Raw genomic sequence first — 27,737 nt, 5'->3', positions numbered from 1 at the left:
TACTATTTGGGTTTATGTACTATATATGCTTTATTTTTTTTTAAGATGAACTGTTTTTTCCAAAGCATTGTTAGTTTCATCTCATAGCTATGCAAAGATTTGATTTCAAAACAGTATTCGAGCTATTAAAGTATATCTTGATTTTATGATCTTATGATAAATCTGTATTTAACAATCTCAAAGGTGTTAATGTCTGCTATTTTGGTGGCTGTGCTTTAAAATGACATTTTATAATCATAATTCAAGTGATGAAGGATTTTTGAGACAGCAATCAGTGTTGAGTCCTACTACCCTGTCTGCTTTAAATATTTAACAGTTGAAAACATTCATTAGAAATGTAGAAAAATAATCTAAATGTAATCAAATGTGATTACATTTGATTATTTTAATTGCATTACTACATTACTATATATATATTAATATTAAATAATATAAATATACTTTTTTGGTTCTAATAGCACTATACTGAAAAAATGGTTTTGTGGTTCTGTTCCATTTGCACTTTTCCCATCAATCACTGGAGCATGAATAATTAATATAGTTGCATTGTTTGACTGTTTGCTTGTTTCATTTAAGTTGTTGTTGTAAATATAAAGAGGGCAAATGGAAATGACCCAAAACCATTTTTTTGTTCAGTGTAGATCTATTTGTATGGAGCCATGAACATGACATGAATATCGTGGCCATGAATTACATTCCCACAACCTATTAATTCATGGCCATGTTTTAATAATTTGTTCCCTCATGCCCAGTTGTTTCCTCCCACACACAAATCATGTGCAGTTCTCCGTCATTTAAAGAAGCCTATATATATATATATATATATATATATATATATATATAGCATGTGCCGTGTGTGAATGACATATTGTCATTTCAGTTAATCATGATGAAATAAAAAAACAACTTGGGATATAGTGCACGAGTTCTATGGACTATTGTCATCATGATATATGTTTTCATCTGTTTTTTTTTTTTTATTTGGACTATGAACTGTCGTTGAATGAAAAAAGAGCTGCACGACCATTTAAAAGTTATACTTGTGATCCACGGAAAGTACAGCACATTCATTTTGAACAATATGAGGGTGAAAAAATAATGAACACACAGTGTCGTACTAATTAAATGCTTTGTGATTTATTTTAAACTAAGACAAAGGTCAACTTTAGAACATGAGGAAATCCTCTAAACCAAATCTCTAAATGCTCAAGGAAATGTCTGTACAGTCACCTTTCCCAGAAAGTCGTTTCTGCTGACCAGATCCCAGTCCCACACCTCCACACTCAAAAGGCCAGTGTCAGCCAGCGTCTCGTCCAGCTCAAACTCAAAACTCTCGTTCCACCGTGGGTAACAGGACTTTTTAACCACCTGGAGGAAGTAGGGTCATGGTAATCAGTAACAGACAGAAAGATCTAAGTGTGTGGCAGATAAAATCAGAAATATACAGACACAGCCTTACCGCGCTCTCATACGTTTTGCCATTGTATCTCACTCTGACAAAAGGATCAGAAGCCCCATTGCGATCCTTTTTTGCAAGATCTCTAGAAACCAAGCCGAAAGTACATAAAGCTATTAGACGCAAATCCAAAAGTAGCCTATGAAGATAAAATCTCTGAATCCCCATTCTAGCAGTCAATGCCTGATTCACACACACACAGATGTTTTTTTGTTTTAAATTCAAAATCTTTTAAATACGTTGTCTAAATAGTATTTACACATTAAACTGTTAACCCAGACTAAATTTTATTTGATGCTGGAGTATCTTGTTCCATTTTTCACACGGTTTACTTCAGACAAGTATACATTTGGCACTAAAATTCAGGGTTTCTGTGGTACTAGCCATGCTAATTGGCTTGCATTCTTTCACTGATGAAGATGGATCACTCTATTAAAATAAAATACTAAGGTAACACTTTAGTATAGGGACCAATATTTACTATTAACTATAGTCGCTTATTGACACGCCTATTATTAACATATTGGCTGTTTATTAGTGCTTATAAAGCACATATTCTGCATGACCATATTCTAATCCTACCCAATACCTAAACTTAACAACTACCTTACTAAGTAATACACAGTAAATTAGGAGTTTATAGAGGCAAAAGTCATAGTTAATGGTTTGTTAATGGCGAGAGTTGGACTTTAAAATAAAGTGTGACCACCATGAAAAATACTGCCCTAAAAATAAAAGAAAAGAGTTTCCTATTCAACAGCTAGGAACATTCTGCCTGCATAGTATTTGAATGTGTATTTTGTGTTGTTTTTTTTGTATTGTTTATATTTTAATATATAGTTAAGGCCAATTGTTGTATTGCATTTAAAAGACATTAAAAAGTAAATTGTGACACTTTATAATAAGGTCTTATTTGTTAACTTTAGTTAAAGCATTAGTTATGAACTAACTATGAGCAATATGTTTTTACAGCATTTATTTCTATGTTAAGGTTTGTTAATAAAATTAACTTATTATTAACTAATGTTAACAGATACAATTTTTGATAAAAAAAAATATATATTAGTAAATATAGAAATGAACACTAACACTAAATAAATGCTGTAGAAATATTGGTCAATGATAGTCCATAACTAGCAAGTAAACAAACTTTTTTTTTTTTTTTTTGCATTCCAAATATTTATTTTTCACATCTAAAATACCTAAAATAATCATACTAAAATAATTGCTAATGTAATCATTAAGGAACCGGAACTGCTTAGAGGAATCAGAACCAGAACTGTTATATACTTTACAATTCCCATTCATCGATTGATAAAATGGATATACCGATCATTAAAGATGCACGAAAACAAACAAATAACAAGTTTCTGTCACAGATCATTTGCCGCTCCTCACAGTTCCTCACCTTGCCTCTAGGACTTGGCAGCACATTTTTCGTGGAATATCTCCATCTCCCAACACCGAAATCTGGAGGTGAATCTCCCCTTGCACCTCCTCATCTGGGTCAATCTCTGTTAGGTTCATCCATCCATCTACACCTAAACAAAAAATGACAAGAATCTGAAAAAATGAGAGTTCATTTATCTGCCATTAACGTTGATATGAATCATTTAGCAGGCAATCAAGTCATGGTAAGTTCAAGGACCCTAAATGATCTAGTTCACAGTGCCATAATAATACAGGAGCAGAATTCACATCAGTATTTTCACGTGATGTCACACCCTTATAGGAACGCCCACCTGGAGGGAAAAACAAAGCTTTGCTCCACTGACCGCCAGTTATTTTTATGCAGATTGCATCAAGTAATAATGTAGTAAAACGCAGATATTAAAAGGCGAAATTTAGTAAACACTTTATTGATGATGTATATTTTGTACAGGCAAGAAGATGAAGCCAGAATTTAAACGCAATGTGCAAAGTTTCACATTAAATGGCTTCCCATAGAAAACCATTAGAAAGAAAACACATAACCGTTAAGCGGATTGCGTTCATATTCCGGCCTCATCTGCTTGCCAATGTAAACTATGCATCATTAATATGGTGAATACTGAGTTTGATCTTACCGTTTTAAATATATTATGGCCAAAGTGACTCAAATTAAACTAAAGATTCATAATTCATTCATGTATTCTGTGGGAAATGATGACTTTCATGCTTTACTGACTGAGCTACAGGTACACATTGTGTGAATGCAATTTCAGTTGTCTGATCAATAAAAAAAGTTAAATACTGTATTTATGTTATTTTTATCTTTTCACTTTAGCCTTGCATAAGAAATACTGTCCCCATGAATTAAGACATTTTTCCTACAATTTATTTATTATTTTCCTTGTTTTAGGTAAATAGTAGCCATGTTGTACTAATTTATTCCTTCACTAAAGTTAAAACATGGCCCTGATTTTGTCTAAATTAAATTGAAGGAATAAATATGGAAACAAATTAATGAAATGTGGCCATGATTGAACTAAAACAAGAGAATGAATTAATAAAACATGGCCACGAATTAGTCATGGGAATTAATTCTTCATTTGTGGCCATGATATTTATTTTTTCACATGTCATATGTGGAGCTCCTTACTTTAGAAAACTTCTGTGTTATTAGGAAATCAAGGGTAGCAGCCATGTTTAATATATTTCACTGAAAGACTGACTCAAGGACCATCAAACCACCCAGTCACTGGCTAGACCTTTTGGCTTTCCTGATGTGGACATGAGGCTTGTTTATTCCTGTGGCCTGATAAGCAGGTTTTCCTCTCAATTAGTATTCCAGTGTATCACTCGTCAAGGTCCATTTTCCTTTATTGCTCTAGTGAGAAGCCCAAAAATAAATTGGGCCTGCCAAGGAAAATCATTCCATTTAGCTGAATGGAAATAACGTTTCTGCTGCTTTCAGTTTATTCTGTGGAACGAAACATCCATATAGCATTTGATTATGCATACATTTCATATATTTGTTTGAAGCTCAGTTGTAATTTGTATCTTCAATACACCAGACAATACTGCCAGATTTTTAATGAGAGAGAAGAGAGAGAGAGAGAGAGAGAGAGAGAGAGAGAGAGAGAGAGAGAGAGAGAGAGAGAGAGAGAGAGAGAGAGAGATGACCTTAAGCATTCCAGGAAAATACTATTTGATGTTACTCTGTATTGCTCAAAAGAAATAAATTGAAAAGAGAATGGAATGCAAAATCACTATAATAGTCTGAAATAGCCCATTCTTCACTTTAATTATCCAACCACTAAAATTAACAACAAAACATGACATTCATACAGACGAATTTGTCCACAAATAATCTTTTTAAAATAAAGAACAGAACCAGGAGAAATAAGCTAAAGTCAACTAAATTTAACTAAACAGCTATTTTCTAGAAGCAATTTTTCCACTCATATATAGTCATGCATTGAGACAGCTTCACTGAAATGAGGTAGGAAGCATTGGCTGACAGTTAAAGGTCTGCCTAAATATGTTCAAAAACAGTGGCCTACACACACACACACACAGAGCCAACCTTTAAAGAGTCAAGGTCTCTGCTTCAAACAGATGCTGAGCCACTAGCCAAAGTCCTTTATAACAGAGTGCATTCTTCCCTCTTCTGCACATACAGGCTAAATGTATGTAAGTACAGATATATGAACTGCTTTTAGCATATTGAAAATGTTTTTGGACATTGCTGGATTTTTGCTACGGTGTTATGGGTGGCAATACTTTATTAGAAACACATTACAGACTTGATTTGATGTGAATATCATTTGTTGTTAGGAGTGTGCAATATTGTCTCTCTCTCTCTCTCTCTCTCTCTCTCTCTATATATATATATATATATACAGGTGCATCTCAGAAAAATAGAATATGGTGAAAAAGTTTTTTCTTGTAACTTATTTCAAAAAGTGAAACTTTCATATATTTTAGATTCATTACATGTAAGGTAAAACACAAGTTTTTTGGTTTTAATTTTGATGATTAGAGCTTACAGCTAATGAAAGTCAAAAATCAGTATCTCAAAATATTAGAATATTTACATTTGAGTTTCAATAAATGTCCATCCATACAGTATAAATTCCGGGTAGCTCTTGTTCTTTGAAACCACAATAATGGGAAACACTGCTGACTTGGCAATGGTCCAGAAGACGAACATTGACGCCCTCCACAAAGAGGGTAAGTCACAGAGGGTCATTACTGAAAGAGGTAGCTGTTCAAGGAGTGCTGTATCAAAGCATATTAAATGCAAAGTTGACTGGAAGGAAGAAATTGGGAAGGAAAAGGTGCACAAGCAACAGGGATGACCGCAAGCTTGAGAATACTGTCAAGCAAAGCTGATTCAAACTCTTGGGAGAGCTTCACAAGGAGTGGACTGAAGCTGGAGTCAATGTATCAAGAGTCACCACGCTCAGACGTCTTCAGGAAAAGGGCTACCAAGCCACTTCTGAAACAGAAACATCGTCAAAAGCATCTTACCTGGGCTAAGGAGAAAAAGAACTGGACTGTTGCTCAGTGGTCCAAAGTCCTCTTTTCAGATAAAAGTAAATTTTGCTTTTAATTTGGAAAACTAGGTCTGGAGTCTGGAGGAAGACTGGAGAGGCAAAGAATCCAAGCTGCTTGAAGTCCAGTGTGAAGTTTCCGAAGTCAGTGATGATTTGGGGTGCCGTGACGTCTGCTTGCGCTTTATCAAGTCCAAAGTCAATGCAGCCATCTACCAGGAGATTTTAGAGCACTTTATGCTTCCATCTGCTGACAAGCTTTATGGAGATGCTGATTTCCTTTTCCAGCAGAACTTTAGTACCTGCCCACAGTGCCAAAACCACTTCCAAGTTCTTTGCTGACCATGATATTACTGTGCTTGATTGGCCAGCCAACATGCCTGACCTGAACCCCATATGGAATCTATGGGATATTTTTCAAGAGAAAGATGAGAAACAGTCAGTCCAACAATCCAGACGAGCTGAAGGCTCAATAGTGCCTCAGCAGAGCCACAGGGTGATTGCTTCCATGCCACACTTCACTAATGCTGGAATTTGTGCTAAAAGAGCCCCGACCAAGTATTGAGTGCATAAATGAACATGCTTTAAAGAACTTGAACTTTTCTGCTTTGCAAATCCTTTTTTTGATTGATCTAAGGAAATATTGTAATATTTTGAGATACTGATTTTTGACTTTCATGAGCTGTAAGCTCTAATCATCAAAATTAAAACAAACAAAAACTTTTGAAGTGTTTTGCTTTACATGTAATGAATCTAAAATATATGAAAGTTTCCTTTTTGAAATAAGTTACAAGAAAAAATTAAAAATTAAAAACTTTTTCACCAGATTATAATTTTCTGAGATGCACCTGTATTTCCTTTTCAGGAACTCGAGCTGCATCAGGAGACGCTTAGGAGAACACCTACAGCGTAACCGGCTCTGAATACAAATGAAATCTGTCCAAAGGATGGGAGGGATGTCACGGGCGAGGTGACGTAATGACCAGCTGGTATAAAAGCACGTGCGGTGAAACCGGCGTCAGCTTTTTGTCATTCAGCAAGCGCTCTGTGTTTCTGTCAGTCTTATTTACTGTTGTCTGTCTTTAGCTATGGCTAAGAAGAGCCAGTTTAAGGCTTGGATTATGGGAGAAGCGCAATACGAGCTGTGTGTTCGTCCCTGCAGATGTTTTTTGTGTATGCAGGGGATACACACAGCTTGTGTGTGTTTGGCGTCCCCCGCGGCGCTGCCCGCTTCTGCTGAGGCGGAGCGGAGGTGGCGCTCGTGGGCTTCGCGGCGGGATCTGATGGAGGGATCGGAGACGAGCGAGTCTCTATCTCCATCCTCACCTGTCAGATCCCATGACCGCTCCTCGAGTTCCCCTCGGGCAGCAGCGTCGGCGTTTCTCGTGTCTTCCTCCGAGGAGGTTGACATGGGAAGCATCGAGCATGTGCACCCACTCTGTCACCCCAGTCCTGAGGTTTGCTTTCGGGGGCGAAGCTTACCAGTTCGGGTACTTCCCTTCGGCCTAGCACTCTCACCCCGCACTTTCACGAAGTGTGTGGACGCCGCATTAGCTCCGCGGCTACGGGGCGTCCGCATACTCCATTATATCGACGATTGGTTGATTCTCGCTCAGTCAGAGCGGAGGGCGGCTCAACATCGAGATGTTGTTCTCGTCCACATGAAAGTGTTGGGGTTAAGGCTAAACGCCAAGAAGAGTGTTCTTTCTCTAGTACAGAGAACCACTTATCTTGGTGTGGTGGGGGATTCGACCACGATGCAGGCACGTATGTCTCCTGCTCGGATCGAGTCGATCCTCACGGAAGTAAGGAGAGTGAGGAAGGCCAGTCACTCACTGTCAAGCAGATTCTGAGACTGCTGGGTCTGATGGCGGCTGCGTCCAACGTGTTACCTATTGGCCTGCTGTACATAAGACCCCTACAGTGGTGGCACAAGACCAAGGGGTTCTCCCCGAGGGGAAACCCGCTTTGCATGATCAAGGTCACGCGGCGGTGCCTACGTGCCTTGGACATGTGGAGACAACCTTGGTTCTTGTCCCAGGGCCTGGTGTTGGGAGCTACTTGTCGGCGCGTAACGCTAGCGACGGACGCATCCCTCACCGGTTGGGGAGCGGTCATGATTGGCCGCCCTGCCCACGGTCGGTGGAGAGGTCATCATCTCGCGTGGCACATCAACAGGCTCGAGATGCTGGCCGTGTTTCAGGCTCTGAAATAATTTCTCCCAGACCTGAGAGGTCACCATGTGTTAGTTCGCACCAACAACACATCGGTGGTCTCTTACATCAACCACCAAGGACTGCGGGCGCCCCCTGTACAGGTTGGCACACCAAATCCTTGCGTGGGCCCAGGGCAAACTCCTTTCACTGAGAGCTGTTTACATCCCTGGGCATCTCAATATGGGAGCAGACACCCTGTCGAGGCAGGGGTTGTTATCCGGGGAATGGATGCTTCACACCGAGGTGTGAAGCAGATCTGGAGAGTGTTTGGCCAGGCTCAGGTGGACCTCTTCGCCACTCAAGAGTCAGCGCAATGTCCCCTCTGGTACTCTCTACGTCATCCAGCTCCGCTGGGGCTGGATGCCATGGTACAGACGTGGCCGAGGCTTTGTCTGTACGCCTTTCTCCCGATCGCTCTGCTCCCCGGAGTTCTGGAGAGAGTGCGCCGGCCGGCTGCTATTAGTAGCCCCGCTCTGGCCGGGCCGAGTATGGTTCTCGGACCTGATTTCCCTCCTCGACGGCTCACCATGGGAGATTCCAGTCAGGAGGGATCTCCTCTCACAGGCAGGAGGCACCCTTGTGCACCCCCGCCCAGAGTTGTGGAAGCTGTGGGTGTGCCCCTGAGGGGGCACCTCAGGGGGCACAGGGGGGGCACCTGAGGGGGCACAGCTCATAGCTTCCGGTCTCTCAACCAAGGTTGTTGAGACCATTCTCCAATCCAGAGCTCCCTCTACGAGGAGACTGTACGCCCTGAAGTGGGGAATCTTCACGTCATGGTGCGGAGATCGCCAGCTCGACCCAGTTAACTGCCCGGTTGGTACAGTGCTGGAGTTCCTGCAGGCTCGACTATCCGGAGGGTTAGCCCACTCCACCTTGAAGGTCTATGTGGCGGCAATCTCGGCTTACCACACCCCTCTTGGTGGACTGACAGTGGGCAGACAACCCCGAGTGACACGTTTCCTCCGTGGAGCACTGAGGCAGTCGGTTCGTGGATGCCACTTGAGTCTTCTGACCTCCCCTCGCCTTGGGAGTCAGAGCTCATTCCATGAGGAGTGTGGCGGCCTCCAAGGCCTTTCTCGCAGGTGTCCCTCCCAGGACATCAGCAACGCTGCGGGATGGTCTACGCCCCTGACCTTGTCAGGTTTTATGGCCTAGACATACGAGCCACTCCAAGTTTTTCCGTTCTCTTGCCCTAGCTGTGCTCCGTATGGATACACACATGGCAGTGATTTGGAAGTCTGGTGCCGTGGGTATCTCGTTCCCCAAAGCGTCTCCTGACGCAGCGTCTCGTTCCATCGAGGAACTGGGGTTACATACGTAACCTAAGACGATATCCTATATATTATTGAAAATGATAGGCTATTTAGACAATATTTTGCAAAGGTTTTGTGCTGGTACTTTAGTTTAGGCCTATCATGGACAGATGATTCACGATGACTCACAAAGCTTTTCATTTCTTTTCATTCTTCATAGTCTGTGCGGTGGTTAATTCGCAGCACTGACAGAAATGAACTTTTCCATTAAGAGGCAATTACTGCCCTATTAAATTGATTCCAATGGGCATTTTTTACCTTCAGAAGGCCATCTGTACAACCTTGGTAAATGTATGAATCATATTTTAGGTCAAATTCTTAAATATAACCAATACATTCAATTAGAATAATAAGACACTTCAAATCAAATGAAATGATTATCAACAAAATCCATTTTTGCACTGCAGAAGTAGCACAAAAGCTGTAGCATTTAAGTGTTTCATTTATTAAGATGGAATACATGCATTTATACTACAATTAAAATAATTCTGTAGGATTTATGTTTAAAAAAATTTAAATATCGAAATATAAAATAATTTTATATTTTTATAACTATAAAACTAAAACCAGTTGTAATGAGTGATTGTTCAACTAATTCAAACAAACAGTTAATTAAGAACAGTTGATTAATTCAGAAACGAAATGATGATTTATTCACTGTGTTGCTCAGAAATGTGCAGCGGTTCTGCTTGAAGAAAAAAAATTATCTGCGGTTCTGCTTGAATAAAAAAATTATCTGATCATTCTCCTTCAAGATCCACACCAAAAATTGCAGGGGAAAAATGCAAGTAAAATGATTTATCTAATATCTACTGTATCAGTGCTTGCACATTCTTCTTTATATCTCTATTCTAAGAATGTCATAATTAGAGTGTCTATGAAATTCTGCATAATAAGCCACCGTTCCCCTTTCAGCTAATTACACACCATCTCAAGCTGTTATCGGTGTGGTTAGACTATGATTTGACTTATAGCTAACTTGAATGTTCACACCCTGTCAAACCAAGGGGAACTTGAGCACAGGGCTATTTCTGTTCTCTGTAGAATGTGTCCTTTCACTAAATGCTATTTCAGAGCCCTTGGAGAGAAAGGTTATGTGAGGCCATGTTTTTGTTATAGCTGTAGAGAGAGTGAGGGTGAGAAGAGGACAGATGAGGAGAAGAAGAGAACCAGCATAAAGAGTCATTTAAAAGTCAATGAAGGCCGACTTGTCAGAATCAGAATCAGAATGAGCTTTATTGGCCAGGTATGTTTGCACATACAAGGAATTTGTTTTAGTGACAGAAGCTCCACCGTGCAACAGAAAGACACAAATAATAAAAGAATAATATACAAATACACAAATAGGCAATGTACAAAACAGCAAAAACACAATATATAATATAGACAATTATGTGTGTACTGGTCTGATATGTGCAAACTTGAAATGAAAAAATAAGTATGTGTGGTGAATAAATAATTTATGATAGTGTTGTGTGTTCCGCGTTTATTGTCAAGTGTTCATGAGATGGATTGCCTGAGGGAAGAAACTGTTTCTGTGTCTGGCCGTTCTGGTTCTCAGAGCTCTGTAGCGTCGACCAGACGGTAACAGTTCAAAGAGGTGATTTTCAGAGTGATTTTACCAGCCCTTTTGCTCAATCTGGATAAGTACAGTTCTTGGAGAGTGGGCAGGGTTGTACCAATGATTCGCTCAGCAGTCCGGACTACCCTCCGTAGTCTTCTGAGGTCAGATTTGGTAGCTGAGCTGAACCAGACAGTTATTGAAGTGCAGAGGATGGATTCAATGATGGCAGAGTAGAACTGTTTCAGCAGCTCCTGTAGCAGGTTGAACTTCCTCAGCTGGCGAAGGAAGTACAACCTCTGCTGGGCCTTTTTCACAATGGACTCAATGCGATTGTCCCACTTCAGGTCCTGAGAAATTGTGGTGCCCAGGAATCTGAATGACTCCACCGCAGTCACAGTGCTGTTCATGATGGTGAGTGGGGGGAGAGCAGGGGGGTTTCTCCTGAAGTCCACAATCTCCACAGTTTTGAGTGTGTTAAGCTCCAGGTTGTTAAGACTGCACCAGACAGATAGCTCCTTAACCTCCTGTCTGTAAGCAGACTCGTCACCGTCCTGAATGAGGCCGATCAGTGTGGTGTCATTTGCAAACTTCAGGAGCTTGACAGAGGGGTCTTTAGATGTGCAGTCATTCATGTAGAGGGAGAAGAGCGTGGGGAGAGAACGCAGCCCTGAGGAGCCTCACTAGCTGCTGCCTGTCTGTCAGGAAGCTGGTGATCCACTGACAGATGGAGGTGGGGACGGAGAGCTGTGTCAGTTTATTCTGAAGGGTGTCCGGGATGATGGTGTTAAAAGCAGAGCTGAAGTCTACGAACAGGATCCTCACATAAGTCCCTGGTCTGTCCAGATGCTGTAGGATGAAGTGCAGTCCCATGTTGACTGCATCATCCACAGACCTGTTTGCTCTGTAGGCAAACTGCAGGGGGTCCAGTAAGGGTCCAGTGGAGGCCTTCAGAAAAGCCAAAACCAGTCTTTCAAATTATTTCATGGCCACAGACGTTAGAGCCACAGGTCTGTAGTCATTAAGTCCAGTAATTTTGGGTTTCTTTGGGACGGGGATGATGGTGGAGCGTTTGAAGCATGAGGGGACTTTATACAGCTCCAGTGATCTGTTGAAGATCTGTGTGAAGATGGGGGCCAGCTGGTCAGCACAGATTTTTAGGCAGGCTGGTGACACACCATCTGGGCCTGGTGCTTTCCTTCTTTTGTTCTTTCTGAAGACCTGGCGCACGTCAATCTTCGCTGATCTGATTTGTAAGTGTGGGGGAGAGGGGGGTTGCTGGAGGTGTGAATGGTTGTGTGGAGAGGTGTTCAGGGCGGGTGTGGGATGATTTTTCAAACCTGCAGTAGAACTCATTCAGATCATCTGCCAGTTGTTGAGAATTTATTCCTTAGCTTGTCAGAATACTTCCTCTTTGCCACTCTGATCTCCTTTTCCAGTATGTATTTGGCCTGTTTATACAAGACTTTATCCACCTTTCTGTAAGCATCTTCTTTGGCCTGACGGAGCTGTCTGAGTTTTGCAGTGAACCATGGTTTGTCATTGTTGTAGGTTAAATAAGTCCTGGTAGGAATGCAAATGTCCTCACAGAAAATGATATAGGATGTTACAGTCTCTGTGAGCTCATCCAGATCGTTTGCAGCAGCTTCAAAAACAGTCCAATCAGTGAGATAGAAACAGGCTTGTAAATCCCGCTCTGTTTCATTAGTCCATCTTTTAAAAGTTCTTAATACAGGTTTTGCAGATTTAAGTTTCTGCCTGTAGGTCGGAATAAGATGAACCAAACAGTGATCAGACAGAGTGATATGCGTCCTTTATCGCTTTGTAACAGTGATCTAATATATTACTCTCTCTGGTGGGACATGTGATGTGCTGTCTGTATTTTGGCAGTTCGCGAGAGAGATTTGCTTTATTAAAGTCCCCAAGAATGATTACAACAGAGACTGGGTGTTGTTGTTCTGTGTCTGTGATCAGATCAGCGAGTTTCTGAAAAGCTGATCTCGCGTTCGCTTGCGATGGAATGACACTCATGAGAATGAACGAACAAATCTCCTAACTGCAGGAATGTCCACCGGAGCTGTTGCCCGTGAATTGAATGTTAATTTCTCTACCATAAGCAGTCTCCAAAGGCGTTTCAGAGAATTTGGCAGTATATCCAACCGGTCTCACAACCGCAGACCACATGTAACCACACCAGCCCAGGACCTCCACATCCAGCATCTTCACTTCCAAGATCATCTGAGACCAGCCACCCGGACAGCTGCTGCAACAATCAGTTGCATAACCAAAGAATTTCTGCACAAACTGTCAGAAACCATCTCAGGGAAGCTCATCTGCATGCTCATCATCCTCATCGGGATCTCGACCTGACTGCAGTTTGTCGTCGTAACCGACTTGAGTGGGCAAATGCTCACATTCGATGGCATCTGGCACTTTGGAGAGGTGTTCTCTTCACAGATGAATCCCGGTTTTCATTGTACAGGGCAGATGGCAGACAGCGTGTATGGCGTCGTGTGAGCGGTTTGCTGATGTCAATTGTTATGGACAATGAACACAGGTGCATTTTATTGATGGCATTTTGAATGCACAGAGATACCGTGATGAGATCCTGAGGCCCATTGTTGTGCCATTTATCCAACACCATCACCTCATGTTGCAGCATGATAATGCACGGCGCCAGGTTGCAAGGATCTGTACACAATTCCTGGAAGCTGAAAACATCCCAGTTATTACATGGCCAGCATACTCACCGGACATGTCACCCATTGAGCACGTTTGGGATGCTCTGGATCGGCGTATACGACAGCATGTTCCAGTTTCTGCCAATATCCAGCAACTTCGCCCAGCCATTGAAGAGGAGTGGACCAACATTCCACAGGCCATAATCAACAGCCTGATCAACTCTAAGCGAAGGAGATGTGTTGCACTGCGTGAGGCAAATGGTGGTCACACCAGATACTGACTGGTTTTCGGACCCCCCCGGACCCCCCCCCCCCCAATACAGTAAAACTGCACATTTTAGAGTGGCCTTTTATTGAGGCCAGCCTAAGGCACACGTGTGTAATAATCATGCTGTCTAATCAGCATCTTGATATGCCACACCTGTGAGGTGGATGGATTATCTCGGCAAAGGAGAAGTGCTCATTAACACAGATTTAGACAGATTTGTGAACAATATTTGAGAGAAATAGGCCTTTTGTGTACATAGGAAAAGTCATAGATCTTTGAGTTCAGCTCATGAAAAATGGGGGCAAAAACAAAAGTGTTGTGTTTATAATTTTGTTCAGTGTATATATGTGTTACAGTTACTGTCAGATCTACTTCTTCTAGATGCATCTAAGAGATTTATTGACTCATTTTTATCATATCATGCCTGGTTAGGACATGTACTCCATTAAGATTTTGCTCACAAAGGCTGCATTTATTTGATTAAAAATACAGTAAAACAATTCTATTGTAAAATATTATTACAATTAAAAAAATAATAATAGAACAATTTTCTATTTTATTTACTACTCCAGACTTCAGTGTCAAATGATCTTTCAGAAATCCTTCTAATATGCTGATTTGGTGCTCAACTATTATTAATGGTTATTATTATTGATATCAGTGTTGAACTGTTTTTGCTGCATAATATTTTTGTGGAAACTGTTATATATTTTTTAGGATTATTTGATGAATAAAAAATTCAATGAGGAGCATTCATGCAATAGATGCATTTATGCATTCATTTGTGCAATAAAATGTTTTGTAACATTATACATGTCTTTACTGACACTTCAGATCAATTTAATTCATCCTTGATCTTTCCTTTTTTTTCTTATTTACCACAAATTTTTGAATGGTAGTGTATCAGGGTTTTCACAAATAAATAAATAAATAAATATTAAAATTTCAACATTGATAATGCTATGAAATGTTTCTTTAACACAAAATCAGCATATTATAGTGGTTTTTAAAGGGTCATGTGACACTGAACACTGGAGTAATGATGCTGAACATTCAGCTTTGCCATCACAGGAATAAACTTTGTTTTTTTAAATATATATTAAATTAGAAGTCATTTTAAATTGCAATTATATTTCACAACATTTCTGTTTTACTGTTCTTTTGATCAAATAATAGCAGCCTTAGCGAGCATAACAAGACTTCCATCAAATGTATTTAAAAAAACGTAATTATTCAAAATTTTTGATAGTGTATATGGAAGTACATATGGTCATAGACAACAAATTGTAGGGAACCAGATAAAGAACTGTTGCGATCCAGATTCAAACCAGCATTATCCACATGAGAACCAAAACTCAATATGTTGAAAAGTGCACTTCCTCTGACAAAGATGCTGCAGTCCTAAAATGAGGCTAGGGTTGCTGAGCAACATTTAACGGGCTCTCAATCATGTTTAGGCTTTTGTTAACGCTAACAAGCTGAGCCGCATATCCAAACAATCATTATTATACCCTATCTCTCTGAGACACCAACACAGTGAACTAAACAATGGTAATGAATGGTGTCATTTCGCTTTTCTATTCCATCACGGATGGCCTGCGTTGTGTGACTAGTCATCAACACGTCACAGGGAGTACAAAGAGTGATGCTCTCTTCCATTTTGTGTCATGATAATGGATAACCCTGCCGTGTCCTTGCTCCTCAGGCACAACACACATGAGTTGCAAGCCCAGACAACCACAATGACTCACCAGCACCAATCTCAAAACACCACCTCCAGGAAGCCCACTAAAGTGTGTGGTCATAGTACACGAGGGAGTCCTACTACAGTTGATTTCAAGTCAGTTCATGCAGTTTTTCTATTTTTCTCATCAGTATTGTTGTCTTGTTTTCAGAGTAAATTAATTGCATCTGCTTGAGAAACACTTGGTGCATTTTGAAGAGAATACGGCTGTGACTCATTCCATTTCCTAGTTCTCTATGCTGTGAATCAGTATATCGTGAACATGAATTTGGGACACTGATGACTCGATTACCTGTGACACACATATGAAGTCACACATTAAAACACAGCTGGTATTATTAACAACATCCCTGTGCATCATGGTACCTTGCTGTAGCTGGTGTACATTGGTGTACAAAAGTACATTGCTTTGAAATAAATTTTATTTTCCTTCATATATATATATATATATATATATATGATTTTAATATAATTTTAAAATACAATCTGAATTTTCAGCAGTTATTTTTCTCATTTTCATTCTTCAGAAATCATTCTAATATGCTGATTTGCTGTTCAAGAAACATTTCTTATGTTTATTAATGTTGAAAACAGCTGCCTAATATTTTTATGGAAATTGTGATGCATTTCTGTCATGATTCTTTGATGTTCAAAAAGACAGCATTTGTTTGAAATAAAAGTCGATGCATCCTTGCTCAATAAAAGTTCATTTCTTCTAATTAATTTCTCAATTAATTTCTGGGAAAAAAAAACATAATGAATGGTAGTGTAACATACATAATGACATTCACATATTAAAAGGCTAAAATTAAACATGCAGATCAAATAAATGAGCTATTAAAATAATTCCTACAATAATTCCTTCTAATTCCTACATTGTGACTCCAGTGTAATACTTCAAAGTTTAAAGGACTATTTCACTTTAATGAACCATTAGGATTGAAATATATTTACAAAATAAAAAAAATAAAAAATAAAGCTATAATTATATACATTTTCACATGTGAATAGTGAATACAAGACAATTGATAAGCACTGATTTTGACTGTGGTTTCTGGGATTTTTTAGTAAGCAAACATTGTTTGTTGGTTGTTTGTCTTTTAATGTAAATCTCATTTTTTTTCCACTCTTTCATTAGTAAATGTAATGTTTTTCCACTCTTCCATTGATACATTTTTCCCCTTTTTGTAAATTGTTCCCCTCTTCCATTGTCAAAAAGTTGGGGGTTAATATAATCCCTAAACTTAGTATAATGAATAGATGTAGCAATATTAACTAAATGTGACTTGAGGAAGTTTGTGGTTTATCACAGTCACATGACAGTCAAATGTCTTTTAGTTTAAAGTCCACTTTTACGAACATGTGACTAAGGGTCTGACTTGATTATTTGTCACAGCTTTCTTGCAACACTCGTCTTCCGATCTTGGTGACACTGAGAAATGCCTTGTTGGCTCTGGATATTGATTTCCCATTTCACCACAGTGAGTGAATAAAGGGTGTAAATGGTCTCTAGGAAATACTGTCTCTTACCTTGAGGTTTAGCAGTGAGAAGCTCCTTACTGATTGACACCTTCCCAATGACATCATCTCGGCTATGAACAGCAAAATGAGCAAAAAAAAGAACTAAACATTATTTGAATTACAGTTACACTGCTGTTCAATTTAATAAAGTTAAAATATCAGTAGTTGAAAGTGTGTGAATTCAGAAAACAGCCATTTTTACAGAAAAATATGACACACTTCACATTCAGTAAGTAGTACATAGAATGTAGGTTCAGACCTGAGAGAGTCCTCATCCAGGACATAAAAAGACACCGTACGAAAGTAGGGAGGAAGATGGACGGTGTATTCTTCACCCCAAAACGGAGACAATGTCTTCCATATTGTTGCTGTTCTAAAAGACAAATGAACAAAAAAAAAAAGATTACTTTGCACACAATGTGTGAAGTTCAAAATCATCCTGGTGTGTCTACAAATGAAAAATGTCATCCTCTAAAATGTTGGACATCAAAAATTATAATTTTTTATTTTAGAACTAAAAAATAATGAACTAAAACTAAACAATAAAAAAGTAACTGAAATGAAGCTAAAATAACATCAAATATAATTATTAGATAAAAAATTAAGCTTAAAAAAAACTGAAATGAAAGTAAGAAATTATTATTGGCCATTACACACACATTGGCAACTAAATGAAATAATAAAAAATTACTAATATTACTAAAAAATAAAAAAAAATGTAAAAGCTAAATAGAATAAAAAAGCACATGGCAAAAATCACTACAATTTAAAATAAAATATCAATCTAAAAATAAAAGTTAACTGTAAATATTAACATTTAAAATATTAAATACTATAACAATTTATAAATAATATTAAAACAACACTGATCTTCAGTATTCATCATCGCTGAATGAATTAGAAGTCTGGCAAAGACCCCTGTTTGGTATATCTCTGGTCTAAATGAATAAAGGATGTCTGGATAAAGATGATGATTTCTATTTATACAATAACAAAACCAGACAGCCGTTTGTTTTAACCACAGTTATAGGCAGAGAGGTGGTTCGCATAGAAATGTAAATATCTGATCAGAAACGATTAGCATTTTGTTAATCTCTTAAGGCAAATATGTTTCGTAAACACAGCATATCGCATTTTCACTCTTGCGCCAACAGATTCACAAAACTTATTTACCACGGTAATCATCCTGTGGAAACAAACATCAGACTACAATCCATGCTTAACATTTATTTACCTTCAGATTTGGTATTCTGGGGAAAGAATGTAAATTATTGACCCAAAAAATCGCTGTGGCTCAGAAAACACTCACACTCAGTAATATTCACTGTTGATGTCAATAGAGTGATTGTTAAACCTTTCAGTTCAGCTGGAAAATAAGTTATTTTTATAGGCATTCGGAATAAAGTCACAAAAGAGATGGTGGAGTGAATAACAAATAAAACAATGTAATAAACTTAAGTTCTGTTCAAAATTCTCACTGCTTTCATTGTGCTAGTGCTTCCTAGCAGGGTTTTCAAGCATATAAGATGGATTTTCACTTCTTCTACCTTCTACCTCCTACTCTTAATTCCATGTGGAGCACCAGCAATCAATATGCCCACACTGTACTTATGGTCACAGCATATATATTTTGCGTTTTGAACCTCCACCTCAGACTCCTCAAATCGTAGGTTTGTTTAGTGTAACCTTTATATAGCGGTTTTGTACAATCACACAGCAATCTATGGAACAGCAAAGATTTCAATTATGTGGCGCAAATTAAATTAGTTCTGCTTCACAGAAAATTTAATTTCTAACTTGTTCAGTTTGTGATAACTGACTTATCATAGGCTGTATATTAACGTTGACCAATATTAGATCCCCAAAGACTAGGACTCGAATAGAAATGTCAGGAAAAAAAATCATACCTACCGAATTATTGCCTCATTATCAATTTTCACGATGCAGTATGGATCACTGCTTCCAGTTCTGAAAGTGAAATGAACAATAATGTTATTGCATACTGGCAAAAACTCGGAGCAATAGTTATTAATCTCATGATCACACACCATTGGTTTATGCAATCAAGAATTAATGATATGCTAATTATGATGATGCTGCTCTCTCAGATCAACAAGGCATATTTAAATATAGAAAGATAATATACTTTTATGGTTTACAAGGTGAAATGAAAAATAGTTTTGTCTTCTTATCATACACTTTAAAAGTAATGTTTTAATTATGAATAAAAAAGATTTTATAGCCTCATCCCATAGAAGAACCTTTTCAAGTTCCACAAAGATTCTTCCTTTCTGGAGCTTTAAAGAAACCTATGAACGAGCATTATTAATCTGTTATTTCACAGAATCGTTATCAATCCAACCATGATATTAATGAGATTCCAGAGGAAAGTCATTTACGAGGTCAAAGACTTTCCGAGATATAATTAAAAATCTAGTTTAAAAACACGTGCCAAATTCATAGAAATGTAGTCTTTGTATTCATGTTGGTTATTATAGAGTTTTTTTTTTTCCTTTTTATTCAGATTTTGGAGAGCTGCTGCACGACATTTTACAAACTGAACTAACTTTGTCATAAAAAGGTCAAATTATGTCATATTTTAAGAGAATTGTTGATATTGACACATAATTAGGAGGATATTCAAGGGTCCTCTCTATTATAATAATTTCCTTTTGTCATGCTTTTCCTGTTTTGTTTAGTTTTTAGACTGTGATGTGTTTCAATGATGATCTGCATCACATTTCTTTTTTTTTAATGTATGCACATGATAACACTGCTCTTTGTATTATATTACCTTTGCTTTGCATCAAATTATAAAAACAAAACAATTAATGCTGCTGTGAGGAAGTTTTCAATTCAACAGTAGCGACAGTAAATTTGATATTGTTCTCTCTTCTGATTAACATTATCAGTCTCTCTCTATTTTTTCTTTTTTTTTTAGAAAGTCATTAAAACACTATCATGGAGTTTTTCTTTGCTATTTGAGTAAATAGGAATGCAAAAATATATTTGATGTAGTCTTCCATTCACAGCTGTAGAACTTTACCCAACCATGACTTATTATTCTGAGAAACCCTGAAATGTGAAAAGCGTTTATTAATAAAAAAATTATATAAAATTAAACTACTTGCAGATCATTTATTGACTTCATCCTGCACAAACCAATTAAGCAAATTCCACTGGGATGAATGGCAAATGCTAACACATAGATTCCTCTAGGAACTATATACACTCCTATTTCAGATATACAATCATGACGTCCTATTCTTTGTCACATGAATAAAACCTTTTTGCATCTATATATTGGGCATTTCCAATTTTTTAAAAAATGACTCCTATTTTCATTTCGACAGCCCAGTGTCTGATAGGTGAGCATTTGTTCATTGCATGCTGTCTCAGACGAGCCGTGAATTGACAGAGAGCATGTGTAGAGATGTCTGTTGTCACTGTGAGGATATTGAAATTCCTCTGTGGAGGTAATGACTGCCCTTGGCAACTTTGGTGAGCTGTATGAGTATTTGCGTGCTAGTGCGTGTGTGTGTGTGCTGAGGGAGAGGAGGAGAATGAGTGCATCGTGCGGTGATTCATCTTCGCCTGCTGTTATCAGTGTAATGGGGAAACCTGTGGCTGTCAGAATCAGGTGCTACATCAAACAGCACTGTAGCTTGGCAGTTGAACCACATACGATCTTCATGTCACCTGCAGGAGCAGGATAGAGATGATGACAAAAGAAGGAAGAGGAGAGATTCCTCTCTCATTCTCTTATCTTCTGTAGCCATGATGTTCTGTTAGGGGACTTTGAGACCCCTAGTCATTTGATTAGTTAAACACATACGTCGTATAAAGATATACACAAAGTCGGCATGAAATGAAAATACACTTTATTTTGTAAATGCATCTTTGGACTTGTAATGTTTATTCAAAATGTCATCAAAACTCAGCCTTCCAGCGGAAACGACATCCTCCTTGAATCATTTAGTTCACTTAAACCCCGGCCCTTCACAATCGACTGCAAGATCAAATTAATTTTTGATCAGAAATTCCAATCAACAACATGGAGAGAAACAAGTCCCCATTTTTGTTTCTTTTTTCTAAAATCTGTTAAACTCGGATGCACATCACATTCATTCATTCATTCGTTCATTTCAACATGATTTTAAGTAACAGGTTGATACTTCTTGACTTTATGATAAAAATGCCACCTGACTCAAACAGAAACTATGTAATAAGGAAATTTTGGTAACACTTTACTTGAAGCATTTATATATAATGCATTTAAAAAGTACTTCTCATTAACAGTTGTAACCACAGTTATAATACATTATAACACTTCTATTCTTCACTTCATCTATTCAATGTGATACCTTCAGTTCAGATAATGTGTGACCCTGGACTACAAAACCAGTCATAAGTCGTATTAGTAGCAATAGCCAAAAATACATTGTATGGGTCAAAATAATCGTTTTTCTTTTATGCAAAAATCACATGGTTATTAAGTAAAGATCATGTTCCATGAAGATATTTTGTAAATTATCTACTGTAAATATATCAAAACTTAATTTTTGATTAGTAATATGCATTGCTAAGGAATTCATTTGGACAACTTTAAAGGCGATTTTCTTAATATTTAGATTTTTTTGTACCGTCAGATTCCAGATTTTCAAATAGTTGTCTCTTGGCCAAATATTGTCCGATCCTAACAAACCATACATCAATGGAAAGCTTATTTATTGACCATTATGACTGGTTTTGTGGTCCAGGGTCACATGCAATACATTAAAACATGACAAAGAACCAATTTCAGATGCAACAAGGATTCGTCAAATATTATAATGAATTTTAACTATGGTTACAATTATTCCTGAAAACATATAATGGATTACAACATACTTTGTTTATGAATACATTTATAATGCATTATACTTAAAGGCTTTATGTAAAGTGTTGCTGAAATGTTTAACCATCTTAAAAACAAAGTGTTTATGGCTTAAAAACAAAGTTGCTGAAAAACACATTACTATACGATGTCAGTCTTCATGTGTACATTGATATCTCAGTCACACTTTAAAGTCCAATTCTTGCTATTGACCGTTAGCTATGTATTTTGTCTCAGTAAACTCCTAATTTGCTGCTTATTAATAGTTAGTGTGGTTATTGTTAAGTTTAGGTATTAGGTAGGATTAGGAATGTAGAATATGCAGAATATGTGCTTTATAATCACTAATAAACAGCCAGTATGTTAATAACAGGCATGCTAATAATCAACTTAACAGTGAGAATTGGTCCCTAGAAGTGTTACCGATATCTCAGCATATCATATAATTAATTTCATTCAAATGTTTCATTGATTGGCACTCCAGTTAATTTTACACACACATCTTTGGTATCTCTGAGACCTCAGACATAAGAGTAACGTCATCTCAACATGTGTCAGGTGAGTTCTGCGTCACATGAATACAGCTTGATATGTCTGCATGACAGCAGAGGCTCTGAAACAAGCTACAAGCTCATCTGTCTGCTGGGTTCATTTTTTATTTTGTGATTCTGGTTCAGACTATGATTTCTTTCAGGATCACACAACTATGCCAGCTGTAAAGTTTAGATGTAACTAATTAACTCCAAGCCTCATTCTGAATATAGATCAAACAGCCAATGGATAAATAAGAAGTTACAAGAGCTAGATGAATTTGCTCTCAAACTACAGCTAGGCCTAAAGCTGCACAATTAATAAAAATATAGCTGAAATTGCAACATGGCGTATAGTGTCATTATCAAATTTTAAGCTATTCTCAAGTTTTAGATATAATCTTTCAATAAATTAAGACAGCTGTAAATATTTATATTGTAATTATGCAGTTGTAGTGTAAAAATGACTATTTATATATAATTACTTCTAATATTTAGATTTTTATGTTACAGTAAAATATTACAATATTTCTTATTTTGTATAATAATTTTATTTAGTAAAAAAAATAATAGAATAAAAAATTATTATGTAAGGGATAATGTACATCCAGCCGGTTGTTATTGCAGAATAAACCCTGACAGGCTGAAGGGCTTTATTTTAAGATAACAACCAGCTGGATGTACATTATCACGCTTATTACATGGCTAATTGCCACAAAACTAAATAATTAGACACAAAATATTGATTTGACTTGAAATATTTGAACTCAAAGTTCAGTGAATAAAGCAGTTGCTAGCAAATGGCAAGTTCAAACTAGACGGACATTAAGAGATATGGTACAGTCATACTAATGTCAGGGAGCCTCTGTCACCAGCCCAGTCACGACACTCACCTGTTCACGATCTCCTCATTATTGATCACCGGACTTTTGATTCCCCGCACCTGCTGCACCTCATCAAGCCCATCTATATCTGATCACTCTCATCACTCCCTCCTCGTCCGGTCTACCGTTCACTACCCAGAACTTTATCAGTTTCTCTGTATGCTACTTACCTGTCTTTACCTACCTCCAGATTCCTAATACGACGTTGTTCTGTTCTGCTCCTGGATCACGAACTCCCCATGAACCCGCACAGAAACCAAACATCAGTATTCAGCTAAGAATCATTGAACTTGACTTTCTGTTGGATTCTCACCTGCCTTGCTCCAAACAATCACCCCTTGCTCCTCATGTTAATAAACTTGCATGTCTTTCACTTACCTGTTGCCTCCAGCTTGATTTGTGACAGAATACAGACCAGACCTTAACATAAAGTTTGGAGCACCATGAAGCCCCTCGCTCAGAATGGCCGGCCATTGGTGGACTTTGTGTTGGAGTTCCGGGAGCTGGCAAAATACTCGATTTTGAGCTGAAAGTTTGGTTTCTTGCAGGCCTAGACCATTGGTGATACTCCAGAATGCCCAAGACGTACCTTCTCACAAGCTCCCTCAACGAGTGCATGTATTATGCCCTGCAGCTGTGTCGATCCAGAACAAGCCTGCCGCCGTTCACGACTCCATCAAGCCCGCCGTCCACGGCTCTCCCAAGTCTGCCATTTGTGGGGAAAGCAACACCGCCATCCGCAGCTCCCTCAAGCCCGCTGTCCGCGGGGAAAGCAACACCGCCATCCGCAGCTCCCTCAAGCCCGCTGTCCGCGGGGAAAGCAACACCGCCGACCACCACATACTCAAGCCCAGAGCACGCTCCAGTGCCAGCCCCTCGAAAGCGCTATTGTGCCGGCGTCCCCAGAGCGCCCTCCAGAGCCCGCTGCTCGGCAGAGCCCGCTCCACGGCAGCGCCCTCAAGTGCCCGTGCTTCCAGAGCGCCCTCAAGTGCCCGACCGAGCCCCTACTTTCCCCAAGAAATTTTCTTTGGGGAATAGTAGGGCTCCAGCCGCAGAGGCCGGGGCAGGGGCTGCGGCCTCGGAGGCAGAGGCGGATCTGCCCCCGGTAAAGGAGGGGGAGGTAATGTCAGGGAGTCTCTGTCACCAGCCCAGTCACGACACTCACCTGTTCACGATCTCCTCATTATTGATCACCGGCCTTCTGATTCCCCGCACCTGCTGCACCTCATCAAGCCCGTCTATATCTGATCACTCTCATCACTCCCTCCTCGTCTGGTCTACCATTCACTACCCAGAACTTTATCAGTTTCTCTGTATGCTAATTACCTGTCTTTACCTACCTCCAGATTCCTGATACGACGTTGTTCTGCTCTGCTCCTAGATCACGAACTCCCCATGAACCCGCACAGAAACCAAACATCAGTATTCAGCTAAGAATCATTGAACTTGACTTTCTGTTGGATTCTCACCTGCCTTGCTCCAAACAATCACCCCTTGCTCCTCATGTTAATAAACTAGCATGTCTTTCACTTACCTGTTGTCTCCAGCTTGATTTGTGACAACTAATTATTACGTGGCATTTAACTACATGAATAGTTATGGTGATGAAAGATACTGATTTAAGATGAAACTGTTTTAAAATCTTACCAATTTGTTAGTTATCTTACAATCCATTACAGTGTACAATCATTGCAAAATGGCAGCTACTGTTTTTGTATGACACGAGAGAGTGAGTCCACAATACCAGGATAACAAAATTTAATATTTGTACAGATATTGACTTGAGTTTTAATATTTTATTAGCCAACCGAACGCAAAGCTTCCATGAAGAAAAAATGTTCCCAGCAAGTGAATAGCGCTGACTGCAGTTACCCGGATGAGCATGTGTTATTAGTTTTTACCAGTTGTTATCAGGAAATAACATGCCTCAGAATGTGGTGACTGACCAATCAGAATAGAGTATTCCACAGAGCCGTGTAATAAAATATAATAAGATAATAATAAATTATTATTGTTGTTGTTTTATATCGAAGTTGATAAACAAAAAAATTATGATGACTGACAACAATATCTAGTTGGCATATCTGATAACATTCTCTACTTATGATCTTGTAAATGTCCTAATCAAGGAACATTTATCTCAGAAAACAAGTGCTCATATTTCCTGTGCCAGGGTGCTGATTGCTCACCGCATGCTTGATTATAATTAGCTCACCTACACAGTCCAGAACATACAAGCTAATCTTTTCAGAACTTTGGAATTATTTGAAGAAATCCAGTGAAATTCAAAAAGGTGCGTAGGCTACTCTTTACTAAAGCTCACCCAGGTCCTGTGTAAATAAAGCATGTTTGTAGAGAAAGTGTACAATCTGCCATTGTGCACCTTTGGCAGCGTCACCACAGTGTAAATGCAAACACTCCACGCAACATCTGCTCCTGCAGTTCAGCCCACCAACTAAACAGTTCAGCAAATTCAATAAGTGACTAGTAATTTAATCTAATCATACAAGGAAGTGGAATCAGTAACTCAGGAAGAGAAGGGCAGCGAATCACATTTTCCTCACACTGACATGTCCACAGTGCTGAAATGTTAATGTGGATGACCTTACTAACCAATAAAGTAATTTCCTCACAAAATGTGGGAGAGCTGTACTTTCCACAAATAGAAACATATAAACTGTTGTCATCTGGGCTACTGCTGTAAAATCATAACCATCTGAATTTCCAACCTCACGCCAGACAAAGAAAACATTGAGCTAAGCACCAAATGAATTTGTGTTATTCACAATGGAATGCTGCCAATTCCAAACAGGGAACCAATTAACAAGCTTATTTCATTTATAATGCTCATTAAGGGGTTGAAAAGAGTGTTTATGCAGTATTTTGGCATGAGCTTTGAAAAAAATAAAGTGTAAAATATCTGAATATAATTGACTGAATCTGATGGTATTGCTGATATAATGATTAATAATAGCCTATCTGATGATTAAGAGAACTACATTATGCTATATATTTCTGCTATGTATTTCGCTGTATAGGCGGCATCTGTGCCAAAATAAAACAGCCTTTTAACTTTCATTCATTAGTTCATCAGCTGTTCTGCACATATAGGCTATGATTGTCAATGTCTCTATCAAAAACTGAAACATCCATTTAGAAATATTTATATAACTTCATATTTATATGATAATGCTCCTAATATAATGATAATATGTGTATCACTTGTAGATGCACTTTCATTTATTTGTGTTTCCTATACAGGTATAAGACATATAGGCTATTTGTTCATGTTTATGATTAAAGTGCCAGATGTTTTTTTTTTTTACCCCATTCATAAACAGTATTTGTTTTATCCTTGTAAAAATGTAAAATAGCATGATTATAATTTTTTTTCTTTCTTTTTATTTAAACTGGTAGGCTACTATTATATGTACCTAATATATATATCTGTCAAATTCCATACTGCTTCCAGTTTCTTTATCATCATGTATACTGAACACATCTTCCAACATATTTCTGTGCAATTTATCTTATAATGATCACATAAAGTCATCAGCACTTACATGTCCTTGATTGGCAGGTTCTTTCCTTCCACAATCCTGATGAATAGTGTGCTTCGTTTAGCCATACTGTCATTCAGAGAATATATCACGCGCCGACACTTCTTATTCCCTCAATAACACGCATGTTTATAAGCATTGCACAAATGGCAAATAAACTGTTCTATCAATAAAGCTTGTCATGCATAACGCTGTACTGAGAAGCAGCACCGCCGGTCGGTCCAGCGGTCGTCTACACAATCCACGCGTTAGACACGGGTGGGTTTGATCTCTGTGGTTTGTTTGTAGGAGGAGTGACTGGTATGGAGCGAATTTTGTGCCAATATTCATCAAACAAATCCACAATCTGCTTTGCAAAGAAAAACTCGACTTTCAAACAAACGCAAAGTGATTTGCAAATACAAAACTGTATTTGAGAGAAAATGCAGAGGTATGGACAAATATATGTATGTGAGACTCATTTGCTTTTTTATGAGGAAACTTGGCCAGATTTTCTCACAAATATATTGTAATACTAAAATCCAAATGTACAGTGGATAGCGACAATATTGTGTACCAAAAAATGAAAGGATTTTGAATTTTATTTTTACGTTAGGTCAAGTAAGATGTATTGTCTTTCTGCTATATATGTTGAAACATAGCCTACAGT

At 38.4% G+C, this 27,737-nt stretch overlaps 1 protein-coding gene across 1 annotated transcript in view; it reads right to left on the bottom strand.

The window, feature by feature from the left end:
• Window positions 1–27,333, bottom strand: part of rasa4 (RAS p21 protein activator 4) — a 51,610-nt gene extending 24,277 nt beyond the window's left edge. The window contains exons 1-7 of the mRNA XM_079416806.1: window positions 27,092–27,333; window positions 19,150–19,206; window positions 17,498–17,611; window positions 17,248–17,309; window positions 2,865–2,997; window positions 1,460–1,541; window positions 1,231–1,368 (exon numbers count right to left, since the gene is read on the bottom strand). Of these exons, the coding sequence (XP_079272932.1) occupies window positions 1,231–1,368; window positions 1,460–1,541; window positions 2,865–2,997; window positions 17,248–17,309; window positions 17,498–17,611; window positions 19,150–19,206; window positions 27,092–27,156 (651 nt within the window). The 5' untranslated portion in view covers window positions 27,157–27,333. The remainder of the gene's footprint in view (window positions 1–1,230; window positions 1,369–1,459; window positions 1,542–2,864; window positions 2,998–17,247; window positions 17,310–17,497; window positions 17,612–19,149; window positions 19,207–27,091) is intronic.
• Window positions 27,334–27,737: the final 404 nt, after the last annotated feature.

Source organism: Barbus barbus (genome assembly GCF_936440315.1).
Source record: "Barbus barbus genome assembly, chromosome: 5".
NCBI lineage: Eukaryota > Metazoa > Chordata > Actinopteri > Cypriniformes > Cyprinidae > Barbus > Barbus barbus.
This window is presented reverse-complemented; position numbering and strand designations above follow the sequence as displayed.